Source organism: Rosa chinensis, chromosome 7, assembly GCF_002994745.2.
Source record: "Rosa chinensis cultivar Old Blush chromosome 7, RchiOBHm-V2, whole genome shotgun sequence".
Lineage (NCBI taxonomy): Eukaryota > Viridiplantae > Streptophyta > Magnoliopsida > Rosales > Rosaceae > Rosa > Rosa chinensis.
In genome coordinates, this window is record NC_037094.1 from 29,419,696 (window position 1) to 29,443,992 (window position 24,297).

The 24,297-nt window shown below is 37.9% G+C and overlaps 4 protein-coding genes across 4 annotated transcripts; 3 read left to right on the forward strand and 1 right to left on the reverse strand.

Annotated features, from left to right (window-relative positions):
- The first annotated feature begins 560 nt into the window (after nt 1–560).
- LOC112175553 lies at nt 561–2,743 on the forward strand. Its single transcript, XM_024313240.2, has one exon. It carries the CDS (start codon nt 828–830, stop codon nt 2,547–2,549), a length of 1,722 nt encoding a protein of 573 aa, XP_024169008.1. The 5' UTR covers nt 561–827; the 3' UTR covers nt 2,550–2,743.
- Nucleotides 2,744–4,219: 1,476 nt separating this feature from the next.
- On the forward strand, nt 4,220–6,615 carry LOC112176861 (ribosomal protein S19, mitochondrial). Its single transcript, XM_024314964.2, has 4 exons — nt 4,220–4,377; nt 5,456–5,538; nt 5,639–5,715; nt 5,877–6,615. Exons 2-4 carry the CDS (start codon nt 5,467–5,469, stop codon nt 6,163–6,165), a joined length of 438 nt encoding a protein of 145 aa, XP_024170732.1. The 5' UTR covers nt 4,220–4,377; nt 5,456–5,466; the 3' UTR covers nt 6,166–6,615.
- A 229-nt stretch (nt 6,616–6,844) lies between these two features.
- Nucleotides 6,845–10,765, reverse strand: LOC112176860 (protein IWS1 homolog 1). Its single transcript, XM_024314962.2, has 11 exons — nt 10,649–10,765; nt 10,131–10,566; nt 9,520–9,636; nt 9,066–9,283; nt 8,826–8,955; nt 8,674–8,736; nt 8,482–8,559; nt 8,262–8,353; nt 8,081–8,146; nt 7,786–7,939; nt 6,845–7,319 (listed from the first exon to the last, which is right to left on the reverse strand). The coding sequence occupies exons 1-11, from the start codon at nt 10,666–10,668 to the stop codon at nt 7,221–7,223; spliced, it is 1,473 nt and encodes a 490-aa protein (XP_024170730.1). The 5' UTR covers nt 10,669–10,765; the 3' UTR covers nt 6,845–7,220.
- A 3,912-nt stretch (nt 10,766–14,677) lies between these two features.
- LOC112179338 (phenylalanine ammonia-lyase 1) lies at nt 14,678–18,105 on the forward strand. Its single transcript, XM_024317735.2, has 2 exons — nt 14,678–15,164; nt 16,067–18,105. The coding sequence occupies exons 1-2, from the start codon at nt 14,758–14,760 to the stop codon at nt 17,823–17,825; spliced, it is 2,166 nt and encodes a 721-aa protein (XP_024173503.1). The 5' UTR covers nt 14,678–14,757; the 3' UTR covers nt 17,826–18,105.
- Nucleotides 18,106–24,297: the final 6,192 nt, after the last annotated feature.

Genomic DNA, 24,297 nt, shown 5'->3' on the forward strand with positions numbered 1-24,297 from the left:
AAATGGGAGTAAAATGATCCGTTTTAAAAAAATTTAATACCATTGATTTTGCAATTCTAAATATTATGGCTTCTAACCTCATTTAATTACATCCTTTCAAAAAAAAAACCTCATTTAATTATAATTTATTTAAGAAAAAATTAAATTAGATAGTTTCTAACTTTTTTTTTTTTTTTGAAAAGAAGAGGTCAACAGATAGTTTCTAACTTTATTCTTGTACTAAATTAGGAGGACATGTATAGAAATTTGTTGTGTTTATCTAACTATTTATACCTAAATTATTCTATATAAGGAAAATATGACTATTTTTTTCTTTCTTTCTAATGCATAGATGTTTGTTTTGGTCATTCAACCTACCTACAAAATCTAATTTGAAATATAAAATAATAGGGATGTGTATTAAGTGATTAGGGGTGTGTATTTAAAATTTCTCTTTTTTTCCTCCACTTTTTTCTTTTTGCGAAAAATAAAGAATGTCAAAAAAAAAAAAAAAAAATTTTTATTACATCACATAATCACTGAAAATGTACGAAAAATAATCTTTCGACTTGTTTGAATTCACGATCTCTCACTTCGTTCGACTTAAATCGCTTTTGAACAATAGCTTTATAACGAAATATATAGCATACAGCAGTTGAGACCAAAAAAAAAAAAAAAAAGAAGAAGAAGAAGAAGAAGAAGGAAATATAAATGGCCAGACCAGCCTATGAAGACGATTCCAAATGCTTAGTTACTATCCAAATGCCACTGAAATTCTGAAAAACCCTTAAACCCCTCTGAGTGAGTGAGACCCAGAAAGAAAGAAAGAAAGAAAGAAGGGAACTTCAATGGAAGAAGCATTACAGCTAAAACGCGCGGCAGAAGCCAAATACAAAGAGTCCAACTTCAAGTCAGCCCTCAAATACGCCAAGCGAGCGCGTCGCCTGAGCCCGAACCTGGACGGCGTCTCCTCCATGGTCACCGCCTTCGAGATCCTCCGCACCGCCCACAAGAACGCCGCCCCAAATCCTCCCAACTGGTACAAGATCCTCCAGGTAGAGCCCTTTGCCCACATCAACACCATTAAGACCAGATACAAGAAGCTCGCTTTTCTTCTCCACCCTGATAAGAACCCCCATTTGGGCTCCGACGAGGCCTTCAAGCTTGTAGGGGAGGCCTTTCGGTTCCTTTCGGATAGGATTAGGAGGAAGGAGTATGATATGAAGCTTAGGATTAAGATTCAGGATAGGAAGATGAGGGAGAGTGGGGGTTTAGGGTTTGGGGAGACGTTTTGGACGGCCTGCTCCACGTGCCGGCTTTTGCATCAGTTTGAGAGGAGGTATTTGGGGCTTAATTTGGTTTGCCCTAGCTGTAAGAAGAGCTTTGAGGCGGTGGAGGTTGGGGGTGGGGACAATGCTGCTGGGGTTAGGAGTAGTGAGAGGCTGAGGAAAATGGGCGGTGAAGGATCGAGAGCGAGTGGAATTCATGGTGAGAATGTGGAGAAGGAAGTGAGTGATGGTAACGGTGAGTCGAGGAGGAGGTTGAGGAAGAGAATGAGTAGCGTAGGAGAGGTGATGGAGAGGTGTGAAACAAAGAAGGCGAAAGTAGATGAGGAAATGATGACATTGGCGGAATTGCAGTTGGAGATCAAGCAAAAGGCACAGGAGCAGAAGAAGAAGTTGATGAGGAAGGAGAAGGAGAAAGATAGGCAGAAGGATGCAAAGAAAGGTAAGAATTCAGAAGTTGAGAGACGCGCTGTTTTGAAGAAAGGTAAGACTTCAGAAGTTGAGAGGCGGACTGTTTTGAAGAAGGCTAAGGATTTGGGAAGTGCTAAGAGCAGGAAAAGCAAGGGGCCAAAGAGTGAAGATTTAGAGAGTACGGAGGTGGAGGATTCACAGTTTTATAATTTCAAGAAAGATAAGAGGAGTTTTAAGAAAGGGCAGGTGTGGGCTATATATGATGATGATGATGGAATGCCGAGGAATTATGGTTTGGTTGATGAAGTTGTTTCTGTCAGTCCTTTTGAGGTGAAAATTAGTTGGTTGGATCTTCAGAATAATGGGGATCAGTGGTTGGCTTCTTGGGAGAAAATGGGATTGCCTGTGCCTTGTGGAAGGTTTAAAGTTACCAGGCAGACCACCACTAATTCAGTGCATATATTTTCTCATGTCACGGATTGTGACAGAGCTGCAAGAGAGATTTATAGGATTTATCCAAAGAAGGGATCAGTTTGGGCACTTTATAATGAAGCAGCTTTTGACGCTGATGGAGGAAATCTGTTGGTTAAAGAGAAGCGATGCTATGACATAGTTGTGTTTCTGACTAGTTACAGTGAGATGCACGGTTTGAGTATGGGATATCTTGAGAAGGTTGACGGGTTCAACACGGTATTTAAGAGAAGGGAGATTGGAGCACATGCTATTCGATGTTTAGAGAAAGATGATGTGAGGTTAATTTCACATGAAATTCCTGCAAAGAAGCTCTCTGGTAATGAGGCTCCAAACCTTTCGAAAGACTGTTGGGAACTTGATCCTGCTTCTCTTCCTCTGGATTTGCTTACATTTGGCTAAGACGATAGGTAAAAGTTGGGAAAGTGAAAGCCTTTTCTGTAACTTCCATCTTTTGGTTTGAGGTTCAGAGTGGAACATGTCGGTAGTTTGTAGCAAATGACGTTACTGCTCTTAAATCATAATGTGATTAGTTGCTGACTATATTCTTCTTCTGTTGGCTAGAAGTTCATCAGAATGCCTGTTTACAATCATAATCTAATGTTCTTTATTCTTGTTATTTCTTTTTTCTTTTGTAGGGAGTTATGTGTGTGTTTTTTGCATCTACTTTCTATTGTGCTCTTTATATAATTACATATGCTAATAAGTATGTACATGGTTGTATGTGCATGGGGTTTCCACTCCAACTAATATAACTAAAGATAAAGCATGAGCCTGAGTCGGATGTGATGGATTAAACCTGGCTGACTGACATAATCTCTCAATTATAAGTACTGTATCTTCTTTATCTGCACATAGTTTGAAGGAGGTGAGGCAAAAGTATGCATAAAACTAGCAGCGTTGAAAATGTGCCCGAGTTGTTGGGCTGTTCTAGCTGAGAGTACTTTAGTATCTGTTAAGATTCTTATCATGGTCAGTGAATCTGAACTCTGGAGGAGAAGGCAGCACTGTTGAAATGTGCAGAATTGTTACATTACATATGGTCTTTCCAACAGGTAGCACTCTGGAGGTAGGTACTTTTTCCAACTTGATGTCGTTATTTGCTTATGATCAAGTTAAACCTGCATTGGTCGAAGTTGATAGAATATGGTTTCAGTTTCTCCAATTGGATGCGTGTTGCAAATGTGCCAAGTTGTTTTAGAAGCTTTATAGGTCACTATACTTCGATCTAGTATCTCAACTCGGAAGAATACAGCTATCACAGTTGAAAAACTTGAAATCTGCAGAATTGTTCATAGTAGACTGCAGAAGGCTGTAGTTTCTCCAAGCGGATGCTGTTATCTGCTTACCATGAACTCAAAACCTGCAATAGAATACGGGTTAATTACTTTGTCAGATTAATCTGGGTCACTACTAATTTTTTTTCGGTCATTTTGAGTTCGTAAGGAGTGGTGGGGCCGCAATATTGATGATGGGAGGTACCTTTGACAATAACCCCGGTGATGATGAGATGAACAAGAGAATGCTCGAGAGCTACATTTGCAGGGAGAAACAGACACTTCAGATAGGTACAATTGATGACTCAATTTAGAGGGTGGTCTTGTAACATTTGAAAGTATATTGAGAAGTAAAGTCACTACTCTAAACCTAAACCGTAAAGGTCAACAGAAGTATATGTTAAATCGCAACACCTGCTATTGCTAGTAGCCGAATCAACTCCATCGTAACGACAATGAGATCGGTAGTTAATGACTTAGCTTATATGTAACCTCATTCTCTATAGTTATATACCATCACAAGTCGAAAAAGAAAAACTGCTTGGTATCAAAATCTTTGTCACAACTCATGGGTGATGAGAGGGGGTTAGAAATTGAGTTAGGATTAAGTCATGTGTTCAATTTCCAGAATTCGATTCCACTCCAATATAACTGAATTAAACGAGAAATATTTGTCACAGAATAAAATAAAATAAATTTAAAAAAAGGCATGAGATCTTAGCCCAGCTTAGAGATCATCAGGGGTAAATATGTAATTTCATTTTGTTTTCGTGGTTTTCTTCACCTTAACCCCTCTCTCTGCGCTCAATTTGGTGTTTCACTCACCTCTTGCTGGGTTTCAAGCGTTGTTGCTGAGAAACCCGCCGGAAAATCGATACTTTAAATACCAAAATCCCATTTCAGAGTTGCAGTCATTTCGGGAAGTCTCTCACCTTTCAGAAGCACACCTCAAGGTTTGAGCTTTTTAATTCTCTCGCTTACGTTTTCTCTTGTTTCTGTTTGGTTGCGGTGGAAGATGGAATTTTTGGCTGAACCCATGAACTTAAAAGCATTAAAGACTCCTCTTTTATACTACCCATTACATCCCACTTTCTGATTTAGTCGTTGATGGAGTTTCTCTGGTTGGTACCCGAGAAATTCAAGATTGAAAGTTGGGAGTTGAAAAGATTGAAGCAAGTTTTTGCAAATGTAATTTAATTGATTCAGTTATACTAGCACAAACCATGGACTGCTTTAGTCCTCTAGGCATGTGTATAACTTTTGTTTTGATTGCTTTATAGTTTTGAGTTGTTCTGATATTTTGAATGTGGTTGCAATTGCTGGTTCATGAGATTTGACTGGATGCTTTTGATTTTGCCAAGTTGTATATCTCCATTATTTGTGAATTAATCGTCCTCACTGTCTCGGGACTTTGTATTCATTTTTGGTTAAGAAAGTTAAAGAGTCTTGAAACAATTACAAAGAAGTATTGATTAAGGGGAAGATGCATAAAGCAGCACCATTTTGTTAGGTTTTGAATCCAAGCTGCAGTGCTTGTTATATATGTCAAAAGCCTACAAAAGCATATAGTTCTCTTAGTTTCTTTGGGTGACTTCTGTGCATCTTATAAGTGTTTCGGGTGCTTTTACGTGTAATGAATTAGTGTTATATTACTTGAGTAGACTGATACTCTAGATTTTCATTTTGGGTCCAGAAAAAAAAGGTTCCAAGATTAGTTAAAACCCCTTATTTGGGTCCTGTTTGACGTTAACACAGTGCTAAAGTCCCACAAAACCCAATTTGATTATTGAATATGCCAATTTATGGTAATGTGCAATCCTTAAATAACACTGGATCTGTTTACATTCTTTTGTTTGTTTGGATTGTTTCATCAAACTGTACATTTTAGTCTTAGAGACCAGCAATACATTGGTCTGATTTAGCCTAAACCAGATTTAAATCAATCGATACCCCTGCTAGTCCTCTTCTCTTATAACATATATATGTATTTCTCATGGTGGAGTTTTTTTAATTTTAATTGTCATTAAACAGAGGAAGAAGACATGGCAAAGCGTCTGATTTCAATCTTCAGCCGTGGTTGGGCTCAAAAACTCCTCCCAACATCCTCCACTAAGGTTATCATCTTGTACATTTGTATTTACTCTATGTATTTGATACATTCTTCATGGGTCTGACAGTATCGGTGTAATCTTGGTTGGTCAATGTGGTATATAGCTGGACTCAGGAAAGGCTGTTACTGTGGGACTGGGTGGACAGAGTACAGCAGGTTACAGTACCCAAGTCAAGCAAGAGTATGTTTCTTTATGCTGTTTCTCTATTTTCTCCTATTTGTGAAGATATTGTCACCTTGGTTTGTGTGTTTTTTTTTTGGTATTTTGTCACCTAACTTTTGCTATGAGAGATCAAATAGAAAAGGAAACCTTGTGATTTTCACTGGATGGATTTTGTGCAGATCTCATTTTTATGATGGTGCCTTTGTGGATGCATTCCTGATGAAAATGAAAAACAACAAAGAGCTTCTTATGAATAAGAAAATCTGGTCCCGGAGATCTACTATTTTGCCAGAATTTGTTGGCTGCACTGTTCGCATTTATAATGGAAAAACTCATGTTCGTTGCAAAATCACTGAAGAAAAGGTCGGTCACAAATTTGGAGAATTTGCTATGACACGAAAACGGAGACTTCCAATGAAAAATGCTGCACCACTAAGAAAAGCGAACAAAACTGGCAAGAAAAAGTGAGTGTCTTGGTGCCTACTACATGCATATGGAACTATAGCAGTGAAGAAACCAGAAGATCTCCAATGCATTAGAGAAAATCTCCTGATCTAACATTTCGTTTTCACTCCTTTTCATTTAATAAGATCAGGTTTGTACTGAAATCAAAGGTGCACCACCATGCATGAATGGTGATTGGTTGGAATTTTTTTTTCTTTTTCTTTTATGGAGGGTATTAGCGATCTATTGGACGTTCCTGCTGAGAGGAAGCAACCACTTTTAGTCTCCTTGGCTATGTAGCTGTTATTATTTGCATTTACAGTTTTGTACCAAATTAATTAGAACAGCTCGTTTACATTGTTTCTTTAAAAATGGAAAGTGTCAACAAAATAGGCTCATAGTCTAGAACTCGAGCTAAAACCTGTCTTTGTATGAGTTCTTTAAATGGTTCACAGAAGCTCCGGATTGTATCCATGACTCCATGTTGATCATCTTTGGGATTTTACATCTACTTGATTCCTTAGCTTTTGAAGTGGTATGATCAGCATTTATCAAACTTGGCATGGTCATCAATCTAGTTGCCATTAGTGATGTTCCAAAATTCTTTCATATCTGTGTTTGGATCACCATAAAAAGCTTTACTGTAAACTGCTGCTTCTGAAAGAAATCTTCTGATAATGCAATAGAATATTGCAACAATACAAGTAACAACGAAACCAAGATTCTGGATTAGGAACTCCAAATAGGACCGGTTTGACCAAGCAAGAAAAGCAAGCCCACAACCCAGGCCATTTAACCGTAACCTGATGGTCATCCAACACATTAAGGTAGGGAAACTCGGACCAGAATGTCCCAAAAGAGGAATTTTTTTTTTCCTTCCCCAATTGATAAATATAGCTGATATAAAGAAAATGGTTCGAGACAGGGACTAGTGTACCTCCAAAACTGAAATGAAAGAATATTTATTGGTATTTATCAACACAACAACGAACAATTACAACTTTCACTTTGACCCTCAATTTAAATTCCACCCACCAATCAGTTCCGTAGTATGTTTGAGTGCTAGGAAGATCAGTGATTTACAAGTATTTGACCATACCACGACCCTCCACACTTAGCTTTGTGGCTTGAAGCTGCTTCTTCTTTGGCGCCTTCAACTGTTGCAACTTTTTGTTCATCTGCCACAAAAAGAACATACAGATTATAAAAATGAATAATTTGCAAAATACAACTCAGACAAACATGCAATCAGTAGAATATCAATTTATTAAGCTACACTAGTGAGCTCTGACCCATCTTCATTTAATCATGTGATGGTGAACAATCAACTATCAAGAAAATAAAAGGATGCAACATTTGGATTCACAAAATCTCTGTATTGCCAGAGACTAAAAAGAGAAATCTCTGAGGTTTGTCACTTGGTAACTAAGAAAAGTACAATATTGAGATCTAAAGGCAGCTCATGGAAATTGGAACACCATGGAAAACCTTCTCTCAAATTCGAACAGATAGCTATTAAAAGAAAGAAAAAAATAACTGAATTGCTATTCATATTGCAATGCCAAAAATTTGATAAAAAAGGCATTCTCTTCTATTCAATGTGCTCATATATTTATCAAGGCCACTGGGAAAGAGGAAACCAACCTTCATACGCCGCTGATCCTGTATTGCTTGCTTACCGCGAGCTCTAATTTCATCAGGATCAATCTTAGATTGTGGGCGCACCAGAAAATCCATTTGCGTCGCTTCTGGCCTTGAAGTAAGTTGCCGAGAAGATGATTGCCCAGATTTTCTTTCCCTATACCAGAGTAAAAATTAGAATTTGAAAAAAAAACAAAAAAAGAGCTTCCAGGGAAGCAGCAGAGCAAAAAAACAGCAATTGAAGCTGGAGACTCTGAAACAGGATTTAACCATACATATAACCATCCTCCAAGCTTACCTTGAAAACTCATCCAAGTCAAGATCACCATCTCTAGACTCCATTCCTGAACCACTGCTCGCTGGCCTGTAGAAAAAGATATATAAATAAACGTACTAAGACCGCCTAATGCACAAAACCATTGGAGAAAGTTTTGCTTCAGGTTTAACAAAATGTGCATAATGGGAAAATCTCACAGTACTTTTTCACTGATGGCCTTCTAAAGGGAACTCTCTCCTCATCAATATTTCTCATATCCTCAAACCTTGTACTTTTATTGAATAAAGGTCGACTCTGAAGTCATGTCAAAAAGACAAATGTCAACATCATTGGATATAAAAAGGACCCATTTAGGGAACAATTACTAAAACAAACAATCAAACTCATTAGGTGAATTAAGTACCGAAGAAAATTCACATTACCCATTTGTCAACCAATTCCTTTGCAAGTTTTCTGTTGGAAGTTGTTTCTTCATCAGATTTTGACAAAAACATAATGACCTGCCAAAGCATAAAGTAAACCAGTATCAGTTGTCACATTTGTTGCAAAACCATACATGTGCTTATGAGATCCTAATTTCTTTTTCTTGAGGAAAAAAAAATAAAGATCCTAACCTTTCCAAGGCCACTTCGCTTCAGTTGTTCTCTTCTATCATACTGCTCTAGATCAAGAGGGTACTGCACAGCAGAAGCAACAATTCAGGTCCTACATAAAAGTGCTGACAACCCTTATTCCATGTCACACATTAATATGGGGGGAGGTATACATCAGTCAAAATCTTCAATATCGCTGCTCGAATGTTTATATTTGGTAAACTTCCATCTGGAAGAGGTTCAAGCCAATTCTTGAGTAGAGTTAGCACTCCATGATCCAAGAACTCTTGTTGAAGCTGCTTCCTGTGACAAGGTCAATTAAGAAAAATGAAAATAGTCCATCAATAGATTAATATCTGTTTCGCAACTTGCAAGTAAACTGAGAGAAAATAAGAGAGTGCAGCCAAGCTTACTTTGAGAGGACCTCTGTGAGAAGAGAAACTTTTTTGAGTTTATTAATGGCAGGTTTCCCCTGTCTGTTAAGGTCTGCATCCTCTTCAGCTGTAACCTCGAGCTCAGCCATGATATTCTCCACTACCATTGCTATTTCTGCTGGACTTTTTTCATTCTTCTTCTTTTTCTTACCCACCTTAAAAAGCTCATCAATTTCATTTTCCTCACCCTCTTCAGCCTAGAAAGATACAAACACACGAAAAAGATTTGGTCCATGAGTTCCCATCTCGACTTAGAGGTAAGCAATCAGTTGCAGCATATGGTATCTCATATCGTATACTTAGAAACACAACACCAATCAACCAAAGTTCTAATACAATTCATGACTTTATATCCCATGATTGGGCATTACATCGTTAGCATATAGAGGGAAGCACAAAAGAAAAAAAAAAAAAAAAAAAAACTAAAACTCACCTGCGGATGATGACTGGGAGAACGGTCATTGTCACTTGCATACCGATCAGAAGGATGTACACCAGTGTCATCTATAAAGTTGTCATCATCCACATTCCTTTGACCCTCATTATCATCCTATTGCATAGAAGAAGAAATACCTTTAGTAACTATATTACTTACATGAAGAGTCATAGAAACAAAACGACCAACTTGGCAATCTCTAGGATTTATAATCACTAGAAAAGATAACAAAACTTGTCTCCTGAAAACAAAAACAAACTCCACAGGTCTTTAACCCCTATACCTTCTCAACATCATCAAACAAAAAGATTTTTACAGAGCAACTGCAGAAACGGCGTAGCAACTATCAATTCAATTTTCAGCTGGGAACTAGTTTATCCTTGCACAACCATTGCACGAAACGATAACTTATATACTTATGGGAAAGAGTTGCTCTAAACATCACTAATCAAAGCTGGCAAGAAATCCAGAACCACCCCATAACATACTTCAATAGCTTACATATTCAAAACATAAATGTAATCACCCAATCATCCTATTCTGCCCTAAACAATGAAACCCAATCTGCTCAAACTGAAACTAAAAAAAATAAAAAAATTTATAATAACCTCAGAATCGCCGCGGGTAAGGGTGTCCCACATCTCCTTGACCTCGGCCTTATCAGAAGACGATTTCCCCGGCAATCTCACCCCCCTCTTCTCCCCCTTATGCCTCTTCTCCTTCTTCAACCTCTTGGCCCTGCTCTGTTCCTCCTCATCACTATCCGGCATCAACTCATGAAACTTATCGTCCGGCCACTCCTCCCCTTCTCTCAACACCACCACCTTCTGACTCTCGCCGCCGCCGCCCTTCTTCACCAGCCGCTTCCTCGGCCTGGATTTGGACGACGCGTCGGGGTCGTACACCGGCGTCTGGGACCGCTCCCGGTCGCGCCAATCGCCGGTGTCTTCGTCCTCCAAATCGTCGTGGAGGAGCGGCTCCGGCGACGGCTCGCGATCGAAGTCGTCCGGGTTCATCAATGGCTCACCATCTTCGTCGCGGTACCTGAAAGCAATAACGACGATGAGAATTGAGAAAAATTGGAATCGGAGAAAACCCTAACCCTAGTTTTGGAAGCAGAGCGTACGGATCGTCTTCGTAAGGCATGGTTGCGGAGGATGCTGCTAACTTCGATTCGCCGATAGATAAGAACACTCCTTTTCGCGCTGTGATATGAGATCGCGACCAAAAATTAATAGCAAAAACGGCTAATTGCATTTTACTACATATATTTTTGGATATTGTTATTTTGCCCTATCTCCCTGTAAAGTTGATCATTTACCTAATTTGAGTCCAACAAATGCCTACTTTTACTTCACTAAAAGATTTGTGTGTCCACTTACCGCATTTAAAATTTTAAATGTAAAAAGACAAGTTTGCATTTCGAATAATTAGAAAGTCATTGGAGACTTCGCCGGACTCCCGTCACCGATCGCGTGAATCCGGTCACTGGCCTGAGGTTACAGGAGATCCCTAAAGAGGTCGTCCGAGATCTTATATGTCATCGAAGAGGTCTCTAGAGACCTTTATTACCCCTAATAAAGTCCAACAAAATTTATTGGGGGGCAATAAAAGTTTATTAGGTTTTATCGAAGTCCCGGGGGGGGGGGGGGGGGGGGGGGAGAATAAAACTGGAAGCCGGATTTCAGATACCTGTACGGAAGTTGCAGAAGATCCCCAAAGAAGTCACCAGAGACCTTTATTATCCCTAATAAAATTCAATAAATTTTTATTGAGGGCCAATAAAGTTTATTGAATATTATTGGGAGACAATCAAATAAGACGCCAGACTCCGAACTCCGATGGCCATATTCTGGTCACCAATCACCTGGTTCCAGCGGTCAGTCCCTTGTCTCGGGACTCCGATCTGCCATCACGAATTCTGGTGGGTGATCACCTATCCCCTGGACTCTGATCTCCTATCAGCAGATTCCGGCGACCGTCACTAGAGTCCTTCTCTGATGACTTTTCTCTCTCTAAGTGATAAAGAGAGAGAGGGTAAAATTGTTCCAAAAATAAACAAAAAAATTTTTAAAAACTTAATTGAATAATAGGACAAAAAATATGTAATTTTATTAGGTAAGTAAGCAATCTCATAAAATATTTGGGTAAGTGGAGTTAGTGTACCTCAAATTTAGGTAAATGAATATTTTCTCTAAAGTCTACATCATTTTTATTTTTATATCTTTTTTTTTTGGTCGAAGTATTAAGTATATATAATAGACAAAGTGCTATAGAACTTAAGAATTTAATGTACGGTGATATTCTCAATATTAATTGATAACTAGTTAGCTCTAAAGTCATAATCAACTCATTAATTGATGTACGAAATTATTATAACAATAATAAAGTAAATATTATAGTGTTTAATTTTTATTTCATTGTGCAAAATGTTTATACTCAGTTATGCACAACTGTTATTGGATTTAAATTCAACAGCGAAGAATAATAAACGTAATGCCAATCGAGCACTAGTACTAAATCAACTAACCATATGAGCGGAACTAATGTAAAACATAAGACCATATCCAAAGTAATATGACTAGGAGGTTATATTTTGTAATTGTACAAGAAGTCAAGAATTAGATATGAATTGATGTTATTCTGAAACTTTTAGCTGAAATGTAGCGTTATCGAATGTTGTAGGGTAATGATGGCAAAATATACATCGTTGAAGCCCTTGAAGAAGAATGATGAGGAAGTAAGCGAGAAAAAAATTTGACAAAATTAGAAATATGTGCTGATAAATGTCAAATGAAAGCCGAAATCAAGATCGAATAATAATGCAAATTACAAGATATCAAAATATAAATTGTACTATTAGCTAAAAGAAATAATTTGTGATTAAAAATTTAAAATTCTACGACAATGGAAATTTTCTCCCATACTAAAAACAGATTAACAGAATAAGCTAGCTCTTGCTTCCCATATCTACTAAAGTAGAGACAGTACATAGAATCATACAAGAAGATTATGCAAGTAGGGTTGTGGTACCCCTGATTGATCACATTAGAGAACTAACAGTTGCCATCCAGGGACGTAGCCAGGATCTAGATTTTGGGTGGGCTAATTTAAGGCTTGCTTACAATTTTTTTTTTCTTTGTCGATAATAATTTGATAGATTTTAACACTAAATTTTAAAAGAAAAATTAATGAAGAATATTGTAAGCAAACAAAAAAAGAACCAAATGTGGAAAAAGTAAAGAAAAACAAACAAGATTTTCCTTTCGGAGAAGAATTTAAAAAAAAAAAAATACTAATAGGAAAAATTGATAGAAAAGTTGTAACAAAAGAAGGGGAAAGAAAAAGAAAAAGGGAGGAGAAATGGGGAAAGAGACAAAAAAAAAAAAAAAAAAACATGAACTAAAGGGAAGAAAATGATGCAAAAAGGGAGAAATATATTGGTTAAGTTCTCTTTGCTATATCCTGGGACTCGAACCTAGGTCTGCACTCTTAGAAAGAGTTAAAAGTCTTGCCATTTTGCCAACTGGACCAAGGCAAACCTGCTGTTTAACAAGCATCCTTATGCTATGTAAAATAATAGAAGAATTTTGGGTTGGGCTGTAGCCCAACTAGCCCACAACGTGGCTACGTCCCTGTTGCCATCCTTCTTATAGCTGGGCTTGGTCTAGCAGGACGGCTAACCAGGCCGCTGACCATATTGCCTGTTTAGCTCGCAGGGGGAAGTGCCCGGCAGATTGGGTGAATCTGCCTCCTTCTTCCTTATCTCATATCCTCCCTTGTGATGCTCGATCTTCCTGCTGTTACTTAGCTTTTCTTTTTTGGTATAGTAGTTCTTTGTACTTTTTTTTTTTTGAGAATGAAAATGGCAGTAGTTCTTTGTACTTTTTCCTTCAGTTTATATTAGGTGTTGTTGGTTGTAATGAATTCCCCTTTGTCAAAAAAAAGAAAAGAAGTTGTGAGCCTGCAAGAGTGAAGTGGTACGTAGTCTACTCCATGCACGCATGCATCTATTTAAGCACCCACCTCTCCTCCCTCACTTTCACAAATATAAAATAATACATAGCATGATAGCGAACCTATGACCCCGTTATCCAGTATACATTCATTTTGTGGCAATAGATGCGTGGCTTTTGTCAACAATGTTGTGCGAAAGTGTAACAAATAAGGTATTGATATGACTTCAACAGTAACAAATAAGGCAAAAGAAAACAACTAATAAACAAACCACAAAGAACACCAAGATTTATAGTGGTTCACTCAATCAGTGTGATTGAGCTACATCCACTTTCGGAGCCGGCAAGATATTCCACTATGATCAAATTGGAGAAACATACAACTAGAGTTTATGAACAACTCTCTCTACCCAAATCCCCAATACACCCAAACCTATTAACTCTCCTTTAGTTCAAATAGAGAAGAAGAAGAATACTTACTTCTCATATACAATACATAGCAACACCAACAACCAAGCTTAAGAGCTTCAACTATGGAGTAGCTAAGTCACCAACAAAGAGAGGAAGGCATAAGAGCAAGTTCACCCGTTGGGTCACCAGGGCACCAGGGCAGGAAACTATTCACTGCCACTGGATCTTTGCTTCCACCCATTGGGTCAGGGTCACCAGTCAGTTACTGTTCATCGAATATTTTATAAATTTTTTTTTGGAAAATGAGAAATGTATGATGTAAATAAATAGTATTGATAAACAATTTGAAAATGCAACAAAAAAAAATTTTATTGGTAGACAAATTATATGTCCACTGACACTTTTTTTTTTTTTTTTTTTTACTCCACCGACAGTTTTATCATATATACACTACCGACAAAGTTTTTGAAAAGTGTGAAAATATTTAAAACTTCACCGACACTTTTATCATGTACACCACCGACAAAGTTTTTGAAAAGTGTGAAATTTTTTTTAACTCCACAAACACTTTTATCACATGCACACCACCGACAAGTTTTTTGAAAAGTATTCAAGGATGACTTCTTATGTTTCTCTCCCCTTCTATTCTAATCCCCTTTTTGGCTGCCAACTTCCAAAGGCATATATATATATATATATATATATATATGTCTACACATGTGCAATTAACCTAACACATGAAGCTCACATGCATGGGATACCAGCCAAGCCCATCAAGTCAAAGCCAACATCAATACACAATTGTTGTGGTGTCTAGAGCTTTTATTTCCTCTCTCTCTCTCTCTCTCTCTCGCTCCCTCTCAGATTAATGGAGACCATAACCAAGAAAGGGATTAAGAACGATTTGTTGGACGGTGCCTGCATTAGAACAGAGGACTCCGTTTCGGACCCTTTGAATTGGGGAGCAGCGGCGGGTTCAATGACAGGCAGCCACCTGGACGAAGTTAAGCGCATGGTGGCCAAGTACAGGAAGCCGGTGGTGAAGCTCGGTGGAGAAACCTTGACTATCTCGCAGGTGGCGGCCATAGCAAACCATGACTCCGGAGTCAAGCTTGAGCTCGCTGAGTTGGCCAGGGATGGTGTGAAGGCCAGTAGTGATTGGGTCATGGACTCCATCAACAATGGGACTGATACTTACGGTATCACCACTGGGTTCGGTGCCACCTCCCACAGACGAAGCAAACAAGGCGCTGCATTACAAAACGAGTTAATTAGGTAAATTAACTTCTGTTTTTACTTTTTAGGGGATTTGAAACCCAAGTAACATAAAACACATTACAATGATTTTCGTAGAGTCTATGAACATCAGAACATGTGAAATAACAACGATCCAAATAACATGTGAAATAACAACTCGAGTCTATGAATAACAACTCAAGTCTATGAACATTTGAAATAATATTCATATAAGCTCTATAGTCATCCACTATCCTCCCAATCTCCAAATAACATGGATAAGGACATGCGAAATAGCATTAATTATTCATGTTAACTTTTGTCCTCTCTCAGTGCATGTTACTTCTCTCTCTGTGCTGACTGTGCATGTTACGCTATCAAATCATTCATTTATATCATAAAATAGAATGTAATGTGTCACCATCACTTATGTTTTTTCGATCGTATGATACATAGTCTAAGTTATTTGGTTATTTATATTGTTGTATAAGTATTACTTTAGTATCGTAGATATGTCCCGATTCACATGGCCAGTTTCATACCTTCATATGATACTGTAAACCGATCGACTTTACATATCGATACTAAGAGTTAATTAGGTAAGTTTACTTTTGCTTATTAATCTGTCAAAAATGATTGTGTCAGTCTAATTTTTTTTTTTTTTTGAGTAGTAGTAGACTATTATTAATTAGCAGTACTTCAAGGTTCAAGGAATTACCAGGTAGAATCAATTGGATTTCCAAACCTCAGCAAGTAAATATGGTAATCGATCAGATCTGCATTTTACTAGTTAATTAAACTAGTGTTTTGGATTTGGAACTCTAGTATCGTATGGTAATTGTCTGTCTATTTTATCAAATTTACGTGGAACTATACCCGTTGCTTTTATTCTTTTCTGGAGCCACCAATTATAAACTGGAGGTTCTAATTTCGTGGTCCAGATTCTTGAATGCTGGAGTATTTGGCAATGGAACAGAGTCAGCTCAGACTCTTCCTCACTCTGCCACAAGAGCAGCCATGCTTGTTCGGATCAATACACTCCTGCAAGGCTACTCTGGCATAAGATTCGAAATCCTAGAAGCCATCACCAAGTTTCTCAACCACAACATTACTCCATGCTTGCCTCTCCGCGGCACAATAACCGCCTCCGGAGACATTGTTCAGCTGGCCTACATTGCCGGAATACTAACTGGCCGACCCAATTCCAAGGCGATCGGTTCAAAAGGCGAGACCCTCAATGCCGCTGAGGTTTTCAAACAAGTTGGAATTAGTTCCGGGTTCTTTGAGCTGCAGCCTAAGGAAGGACTTGCACTTGTGAATGGCACTGCTGTTGGCTCTGGCTTGGCCTCCACGGTTCTTTTCGAGACCAACATCATGGCTTTGCTGTCCGAAATCTTGTCTGCGGTTGTCGTTGAAGTGATGCTGGGGAGGCTCGAATTTACAGACCACTTGATACACAAGTTGAAGCACCACCCTGGTCAGATTGAGGCTGCTGCAATTATGGAATACATTTTGGATGGCAGTTCTTATGGTGAAGTTGCTAAGAAGCAATACGGGCTGGACTCTCTTCAGAAGCTTAAACAAGACCGCTACGCTCTCCGATCCTCACCACAATGGCTCGGTCCACAAATTGAAGTTATTCGGTTTTCCACCAAATCTATCGAGAGGGAGATTAATTCTGTTAGTGACAACCCTTTGATTGATGTCTCAAGGAATAAGGCATTGCATTGTGGCAACTTTCAGGGTACCCCAATTGGAGTGTCCATGGATAACACTCGCTTGGCAATTGCGTCCATTGGAAAGCTCATGTTTGCTCAATTTACAGAACTTGTCAATGACTCTTACAACAATGGCTTGCCATCAAGTTTATCGGGTGGGAGGGACCCAAGTTTGGATTACGGCTTCAAGGGAGCTGAGGTTGCCATGGCATCTTATTGTTCAGAGCTTCAGTTTCTCGCGAATCCGGTGACTAACCACGTCCAGAGTGCTGAGCAGCACAACCAGGATGTCAACTCATTGGGGATGATATCGGCGCGAATGACCAGAGAAGCTGTTGACATATTAAAGCTCATGTCTTCCACATTCTTAGTAGCGCTCTGCCAAGCTATTGACTTGAGGCACTTGGAGGAGAACTTAGAGAGCACAGTTAAGAACACTGTGAGTCAACTGGCCAAGAGGGTTTTGACTACTGGCACCAATGGGGAGCATCATCCGTCGAGATTCTGCGAGAACGATTTGCTTATGGTTGTTGAAAGGGAGCACCTTTTCGCCTACATTGACGATCCTTGCAATGCTACATATCCCTTGATGCAAAGGCTAAGGCAAGTGCTTGTTGAACACGCTTTGAAAAACGGTGAGAATGAGAAGAATGAACACACTTCAATCTTCCAAAAGATTTCAGCTTTTGAGGAAGAGCTGAAGACCATTTTGCCTAAAGAGATTGAGAGCGCTAGGGCTGCGTACGAGAGCGGGAATGCTGCGATTCCCAACAGGATCCTGGAGTGCAGATCTTATCCTCTGTACAAATTTGTGAGGGAGGAGTTGGGGGGAGAGTTCTTGACGGGCGAAAAAGTCAGGTCCCCCGGGGAGGAATGTGACAAGGTGTTTACAGCTATGTGCCAGGGAAAAATCATTGATCCCATTCTCGATTGCCTCAGTGGTTGGAACGGTGAACCTCTTTCGATTTTGTTGCCCGAATGAGTAATGTGTGTCTTTCTATTCCACTTCTTCTATCTCTATAGTCTTTAGGGGGGGTGTATTCAATCTGGAATGATTCTGTCTGACTTTTTATAATCCACGTTTGAATAGATTTCAATGTATTGTATTAACAAGATTTGTTTGGATTTTAATAAGTACATGGATTGTCCTTATAACAATAATATAATAAAGACCAAAATATGTACTGTGTAATCCATGATTCTACCATGTTACTCTAGATGTGTCTTAAAGAGAAGTTCCGTTGTTTAAGGTGAGGGTTATGGTCACATGATTCTTTTGTGAGCAAGTTTTTGTCTTGCTGCATGCTGCTGTTTTGTTGATTTGCTGAAGAAATTCGTTAAGAGAATTGACAGTGATCATCGATGGTCTTTCCCTATTGTCTTGTATATTTTTCGAGAGGAAACTACAATTACATGGTATATCTTGTTCAGTATTTTAGCATCTTCAACGTCGAAAGCTTATTTTTTAATCACTTGCCCTGATTGAAAGTTGAATGCATGTTGGGTAATTTTAAAATCTCTGTGTTAGATCTCAAAGCAGGGTATAGTACAACTAAATTGTTCCATTATTCCCCGTTATGCAAATAAATAATTAAATAAATCACAAGTGTGCCAGCCACTATGTGACTCAATACTTTGGTCTGCATGAGAAAATTCCTAATCCAAAGTCCTTCACACACAGTTTCATATACTGCAATAAAATTCAGCTTGCATAATAGAAGTTGAAACAAGTGTTTGTTTCATGGTTTTCCAAGCAGTAGCACCTCCTGCAAGCATGAACACATATCCACAAGTCCACTTCTTGGAGTCTGGATAATTCCCTGCAAAATTAGAATCTGAAAATCCAATGAGTTTCAGATCCTCCACTTGCCTATAAACTAGCATGTGGTTTTGAGTTCTCTGCAGGTATCTCAACACTTTCTTCCTAGCTACCCAATGCTCATGGCCTGGATTAGACTGAAATCTTGACAAAATCCCTACTGCAAAAGTCAAGTCTGGCCTAGTGCAGACTTGTGCATACATGAGACTTCCTACAAGTTTAGCATAAGGCTTTGACTCCATATTTTCTTTCTCAACATCACTTTTGGGACTTTGCTTCTTAGTTAGCTTATCTCCTTTGGACATGGGGACTTCTCCAGTTGTACACTTCTCCATACCAAATCTCTTTATAATTTTGGTAACATAATTCTGTTGAGACAAACCAAGTAGTCTCTGTGCCCTATCTCTTTTAATCTCAATACCTAGTACACAGGATGCTTCTCCTAAGTCTTTCATGTCAAAATTCCTTGACAGAAAACTCTTGGTATCTTTAAGCAATTTAATGTTACTGCTAGCCAAAAGTATATCATCCATATAGAGTACCAGAAAAATAAAATTGTTCCCAACTGTCTTCAAATAAACACACTCATTAACAAGATTTTCTGTAAATCCAAAAGTAGAAATCAAATAATTAAATTTCTTGTACCACTGTCTAGAAGCTTGTTTAAGGCCATAAATTGATTTTCTTAACTTACACACTAAGTTTTCACTTCCAGCTTGTACAAACCCTTCTGGCTGCCTCATATAAATCACTTCATCTAATTCACCATTCAAGAAAGCTGTTTTAACATCCATCTGGTGTAGCTCCATATCAAAATGAGCCACTAAAGCCATGATTATCCTAAACGAGTCTTTTGTAGAAACTGGAGAAAAAGTCTCAGTAAAGTCAATGCCCTCCTTCTGTGTAAAACTCTTGGCAACTAATCTTACTTTATGTCTATCTACATTACCATTTGCATCTCTTTTGGTTTTGAAAACCCATTTACAACCTATAGGCTTATGGTTGGGGTCAGGTTCAACTAATTCCCAAACTGCATTTTGACTCATGGAATTAATTTATGCTTCCATTGCTTGTTGCCATTGATGAGATTCACTACTTTCAATGGCCTGATTAAATGTAGTTGGATCATTGTCCTCGGCACAGTCCAATTCAATTTCTGCTTCTTGCAGATAAACAATGTAGTCACTCTCTTCCCCCCCATAAGTTGGTTTTCTTGCTCTCTGTGATCTTCTAGGCTGAGCTACTGGAGGATTTTGAGGTTAAGTTACTTGACCAGTTACGTGGCCAGTTACTTGACCAGGTATAGTTACTTGGTTAGTTACATGGTCAGTGACTTGATCAGTTACATGGTCAGTTACTTGACCAGGACAGTTACTTGGTAAGTGACATGGTCAATTACTTGACCAGGTACAATTACTTAGTCAGTGACATGGTCAGTTACTTGGCCAGTTACTCGACCAGTTACTCGACCAGGTACAGTTACTTGGTCAGTGACTTGGTCAGTTACGTGACCAGTGACATGATCAGTTACATCTTGTTCTAAAGGCAATGCTATACTTATATTCTCATCTAACACAATTTCCTTAAAATCTGAGGTTAAATCCTCAAGGTTTGTATTGTGAACTTTTTCACTTAGAAACTTTTCTTGATGTGTTTCAAAAATTCTAGGTGAATGATGAGCAGAATATAATTTATAGCCTTTAGATTTATCTGGATAACCTATAAAATTGCAACTAACAGTTTTGGGGTCAAGTTTATTCAAGCTTGGATTATAAATCCTAGCTTCTGCATGACATCCCCAAACATGACAGTGATGAAGACTAGGTTTCCTGCCACACCAAAGCTCAAAAGCAGTATTTTCTATGGCTTTGCTAGGTGTCCTGTTGCAAATATAATTTGCAGTTTTTAAAGCCTCACCCCACAGAAATTTAGGCAAACCAGTTGTACACATCATACATCTAACGATGTTCAAAAGAGTACTATTCTTTCTCTTTGCAACACCATTCTGTTGTGGATTATAGGGTGTTGTGTATTGAGCTTTAATTCCATTGTCTTGCAAAAACAAGGCAAATGGACCTTTTTGTTGGCTGGATTCAGTGTACTTTCCATACAACTCTTCCCCTCTATCTGACCTCACTGTTTTGATTTTCTTTTCTAGTTGATTTTCTGTAAGATTAAACACAGAATATAAACACAATCAAGTTTTACTGCAGATACATGTATAATTATATTCAAACATCCAAGATCACCAACAAATAGTTTAGATACAGTTATGTTCAAATGTTTGTAGTAGTTATGAAAAATGTACATATTGGAGTTAATGGTCACGTACCTGGAGCAGCCATGGATCAGGAATAGAGATAGTGCAAACGAGATCTTCTGCGAAGCTCTAAAGTCCAAGAGTCTCTCTATGGGGCAAGACGATGAAGACTTGTATATTAGAGTTCACAGGGACCTCATTTATATAGAGATGTCATCAACAGAGTTCTACCCATAAGAGAGACTCTGTTTTACTATGACTGATCCTTTATATCATCATCAGTATTTATCTCTTACTTGCCTATGTAGATAAGCAAATAATTAATCAAGTACTTATCAATGTAAGATCAGATATTAATCTCAATATTGACACAAAAGTGGAACTCATCACAAACTCTTATAACTTAATCACCTAGTCACTGAACTAATCACAATCACTTAGATAAATGTCATTGAGTCCATACGTAAGTGTCTTACATTTTCTACCTCAGACTTAAAGATTTGAAAGGCTTTCAATGCTTGTGCCTTTTCTGAAAGTAGATAAATATAACTGTATCTAGAAAAGTCATCAATGAATGTGATAAAATACACATTTCCACAGATAGTTTGATGCCTAAATGGTCCACATATATCAGTGTGTATGAGTTCTAATAAATTTTGGCTTCTATATGCAGTCTTCCTTCTAGTATTAGTTATTTTTCCCTTAAAGCATTCAATACAGTCTGTTAGATCAGAAAAATAAAGTTCATTTAGAATATTGTTTTTCACCAAAATTTTCAGTCTCTCTTTTGAAACATGGCCGAGTCTTCTATGACATAAAAATGCAGACTTTTCATTTAGTTTGGTTCTTTTAACACCTGTTAAAGTGCTAGTACTGTTTGTGTTATTTTCAACAAGTAAAATTTCTTGTTGAGCCATTGAACAATTTAACTGTAAATAATCATTCATAATAACACCAGAACCAATTTGAACAGAATTTTTAGAAATAAGAATTCCATTACTATCCATAACAAGTCTACAACCAGATTTTACTAAAAGAGAAACTGAAACCAAATTCCTTCTCATGGAAGGTACATAAAAAACATTGTCTAGAACTAATAATTTTCCTAATCCTAAATCGAACTTTAAGGTTCCAATAGTCTTGACTGCCACTCTCATGCCATTGCCTACACACAGGTTCACTTCATCACTTTTTGGGATTATCCTCCTTATGAATCCCTGCAAAGAATTAGTAATATGAATAGGTGAGCCTGAATCTATCCACCAAGACTGTGGTTCAACATTTATAAGATTAATTTCTAAAGAAAAAACTGTATTAGAAAAAATCTTACCCTTTTTGGCTAACCAGTTCTTATAGCCAGTGCAATCCTTTTTCATGTGTCCTACTCTTTTGCAAAAGTAGCACTTGAACTTGAATGGCCTGTTTTCCTTGGCCACTGCAGCTGTTGAACTCTTAGTTATAGCTTTGGTAGGCTTGAGCTTATTCTGGGGCTTTTTCCTTTTAGGCTTCTCAATGAGGTTAATGGTTGTAGCAGGTTCCTTTTCTTCCTTGATCCTAGATTCCTCATCCACACAGATGGATATAAGTTCATCTAGAGTCTAGTTTCCCTTTTGAGAGTTGTAACTGGTCCTAAGATGACTAAAAATGTTGGCAAGGAATGTAGTGCATAATGCAATACCTGCTCATCCCTAACCCCCATCAAGAGTTCCCTGAGTCTGCCATTTATATTGATCATCTTCATAATATGCTCTCTAACTCCCCCTGAACCCATGTACTTCAAATCATGAAACTCCTTTGTTAGCCTAGCTGTTTCTGCTTTTTCACTTTCTTTAAACTTAGCACCTATGAGTTCCAGAAAATCTGATGCTAGCTCAGGCTCTTCTATACTTCCTCTGAAAGTCTTGGACATAGAGGTACGAATGAGGTTCTTAGCCATTCTATTGGATCTATGCCACTTCTTGTAAAGGTTAGTTTCTTCCTTGGTGCTTTTTTCATTCAACTCTTCAGGCTTTTCCTTAGTAAATCAATAATCTATATTCTCATGCATTCCCATATAGTTCTCTACGGAATCTAGCCAAGCTCTATAGTTGGTTCCAGTTAGCATCAAGACACTGTTCAAGTTCATGTAAGAGTTACCTAAGGAGCAAAACAAAAATTCATGTGAGTTCTCAATTTGTAAAGAAAATAACTTTAAGTTTTCTCCGTTTTATTAACCTTTAAGCAACCTAAACAAAACATACAGAAAACCTAAACAAACCATACTTGCATTCATGTCAGTCCATAACAAAAACAATATTAAGCAACACTTTTGAGCAGAAGCATAACATCCTGGAGTTCTTTATCAATATACCATGTTCAATGAAAACAATTTATCCAAAGAAATTTATCCACATCTTTAGACAGAAGAAAAATTTCTAAGTATCCGTATTTATTTTCATCAAGCATGCATACTGCTGTTTTGTATTCTAAAACCATACTTGACCACTTCTTTGGAAGATAAAACTGAAGCATAGTTTTAAAACACAAAACACAATTTCAGTTTTGTTACTCGATCAGGTACTTGATCAGTTACCTGACCAGTGACATGGTCATTTACCTGACCAGTTACATGGTCAGTTACCTGACCAGTTACATGGTCAGTTACCTGATCAGTGTTTTCTGCCAACATCAATGAAGAATGCTTTGTGCATCATAATCACTTATGCCAACTGAAAATCACAAAACTCATGAGCTTTTAACTTTATATTCTACCCATATTCATCCTTGTAAGAAAATTAAGCTCTTGCATCTGTCAACTTTAATAATGTGTAAACAATTTTTGGGAGATTTTTGTTCTTCATGCAATTTTACGCAATCACAGATACAAGACCATATCATCAATCAATTCATCATGCATATTCAAGCACAATCAAAATTGTTTCGATTCCAAGAAACCTCAGAACAATCAATAAATTGTAAATTTCATCCGGTCACCATCTACTCTAGCCTAACGCACGCCGGGAATGCAACTAGGGTTCTTGAGCACAATCAAAAACTTAATTATCATGCTATGAATAGAAAACAACTTCTCAGACAAACCTGTTTTTGCTTTTTCCCCAATTTGCTGCTAAAATTACAACGGAAGCGTGAATTTGATAATTAACCAGATGCAACAATCGACTTAAGTAACTTACCTTGATCAGGTACCCGACCAGTTACTTGGTCAGTTACTTGACCCGTAAAGCAAAAACCCCTCTTTTTTTTTTTTTTTTTTGTGTGTGTGTTTGTTTTGCAAAACCCTAAAACGATTTTGATATTTGTGAGCCTATGCTCTGATATCAATTGTAAAAACCATATACATGCTCACAACATATGCACACAATCATAAAAGGGATC

Excerpts from the sequence above, each read along its gene's own strand:
- LOC112175553 (XM_024313240.2), top strand. The coding sequence starts at position 828 with ATGGAAGAAGCATTACAGCTAAAACGCGCGGCAGAAGCCAAATACAAA.
- LOC112179338 (XM_024317735.2), top strand. The coding sequence starts at position 14,758 with ATGGAGACCATAACCAAGAAAGGGATTAAGAACGATTTGTTGGACGGT. Across the intron at positions 15,165-16,066 it reads TTACAAAACGAGTTAATTAG|ATTCTTGAATGCTGGAGTAT; the intron begins GTAAATTAACTT and ends TTCGTGGTCCAG.
- LOC112176860 (XM_024314962.2), bottom strand. The coding sequence starts at position 10,668 with ATGCCTTACGAAGACGATCC. Across the intron at positions 10,567-10,648 it reads ATGCCTTACGAAGACGATCC|GTACCGCGACGAAGATGGTG; the intron begins GTACGCTCTGCT and ends TATTGCTTTCAG. Across the intron at positions 9,284-9,519 it reads CTCCCAGTCATCATCCGCAG|GCTGAAGAGGGTGAGGAAAA; the intron begins GTGAGTTTTAGT and ends GTATCTTTCTAG.
- LOC112176861 (XM_024314964.2), top strand. The coding sequence starts at position 5,467 with ATGGCAAAGCGTCTGATTTCAATCTTCAGCCGTGGTTGGGCTCAAAAA. Across the intron at positions 5,539-5,638 it reads TCCCAACATCCTCCACTAAG|CTGGACTCAGGAAAGGCTGT; the intron begins GTTATCATCTTG and ends TGTGGTATATAG. Across the intron at positions 5,716-5,876 it reads AGTACCCAAGTCAAGCAAGA|ATCTCATTTTTATGATGGTG; the intron begins GTATGTTTCTTT and ends GATTTTGTGCAG.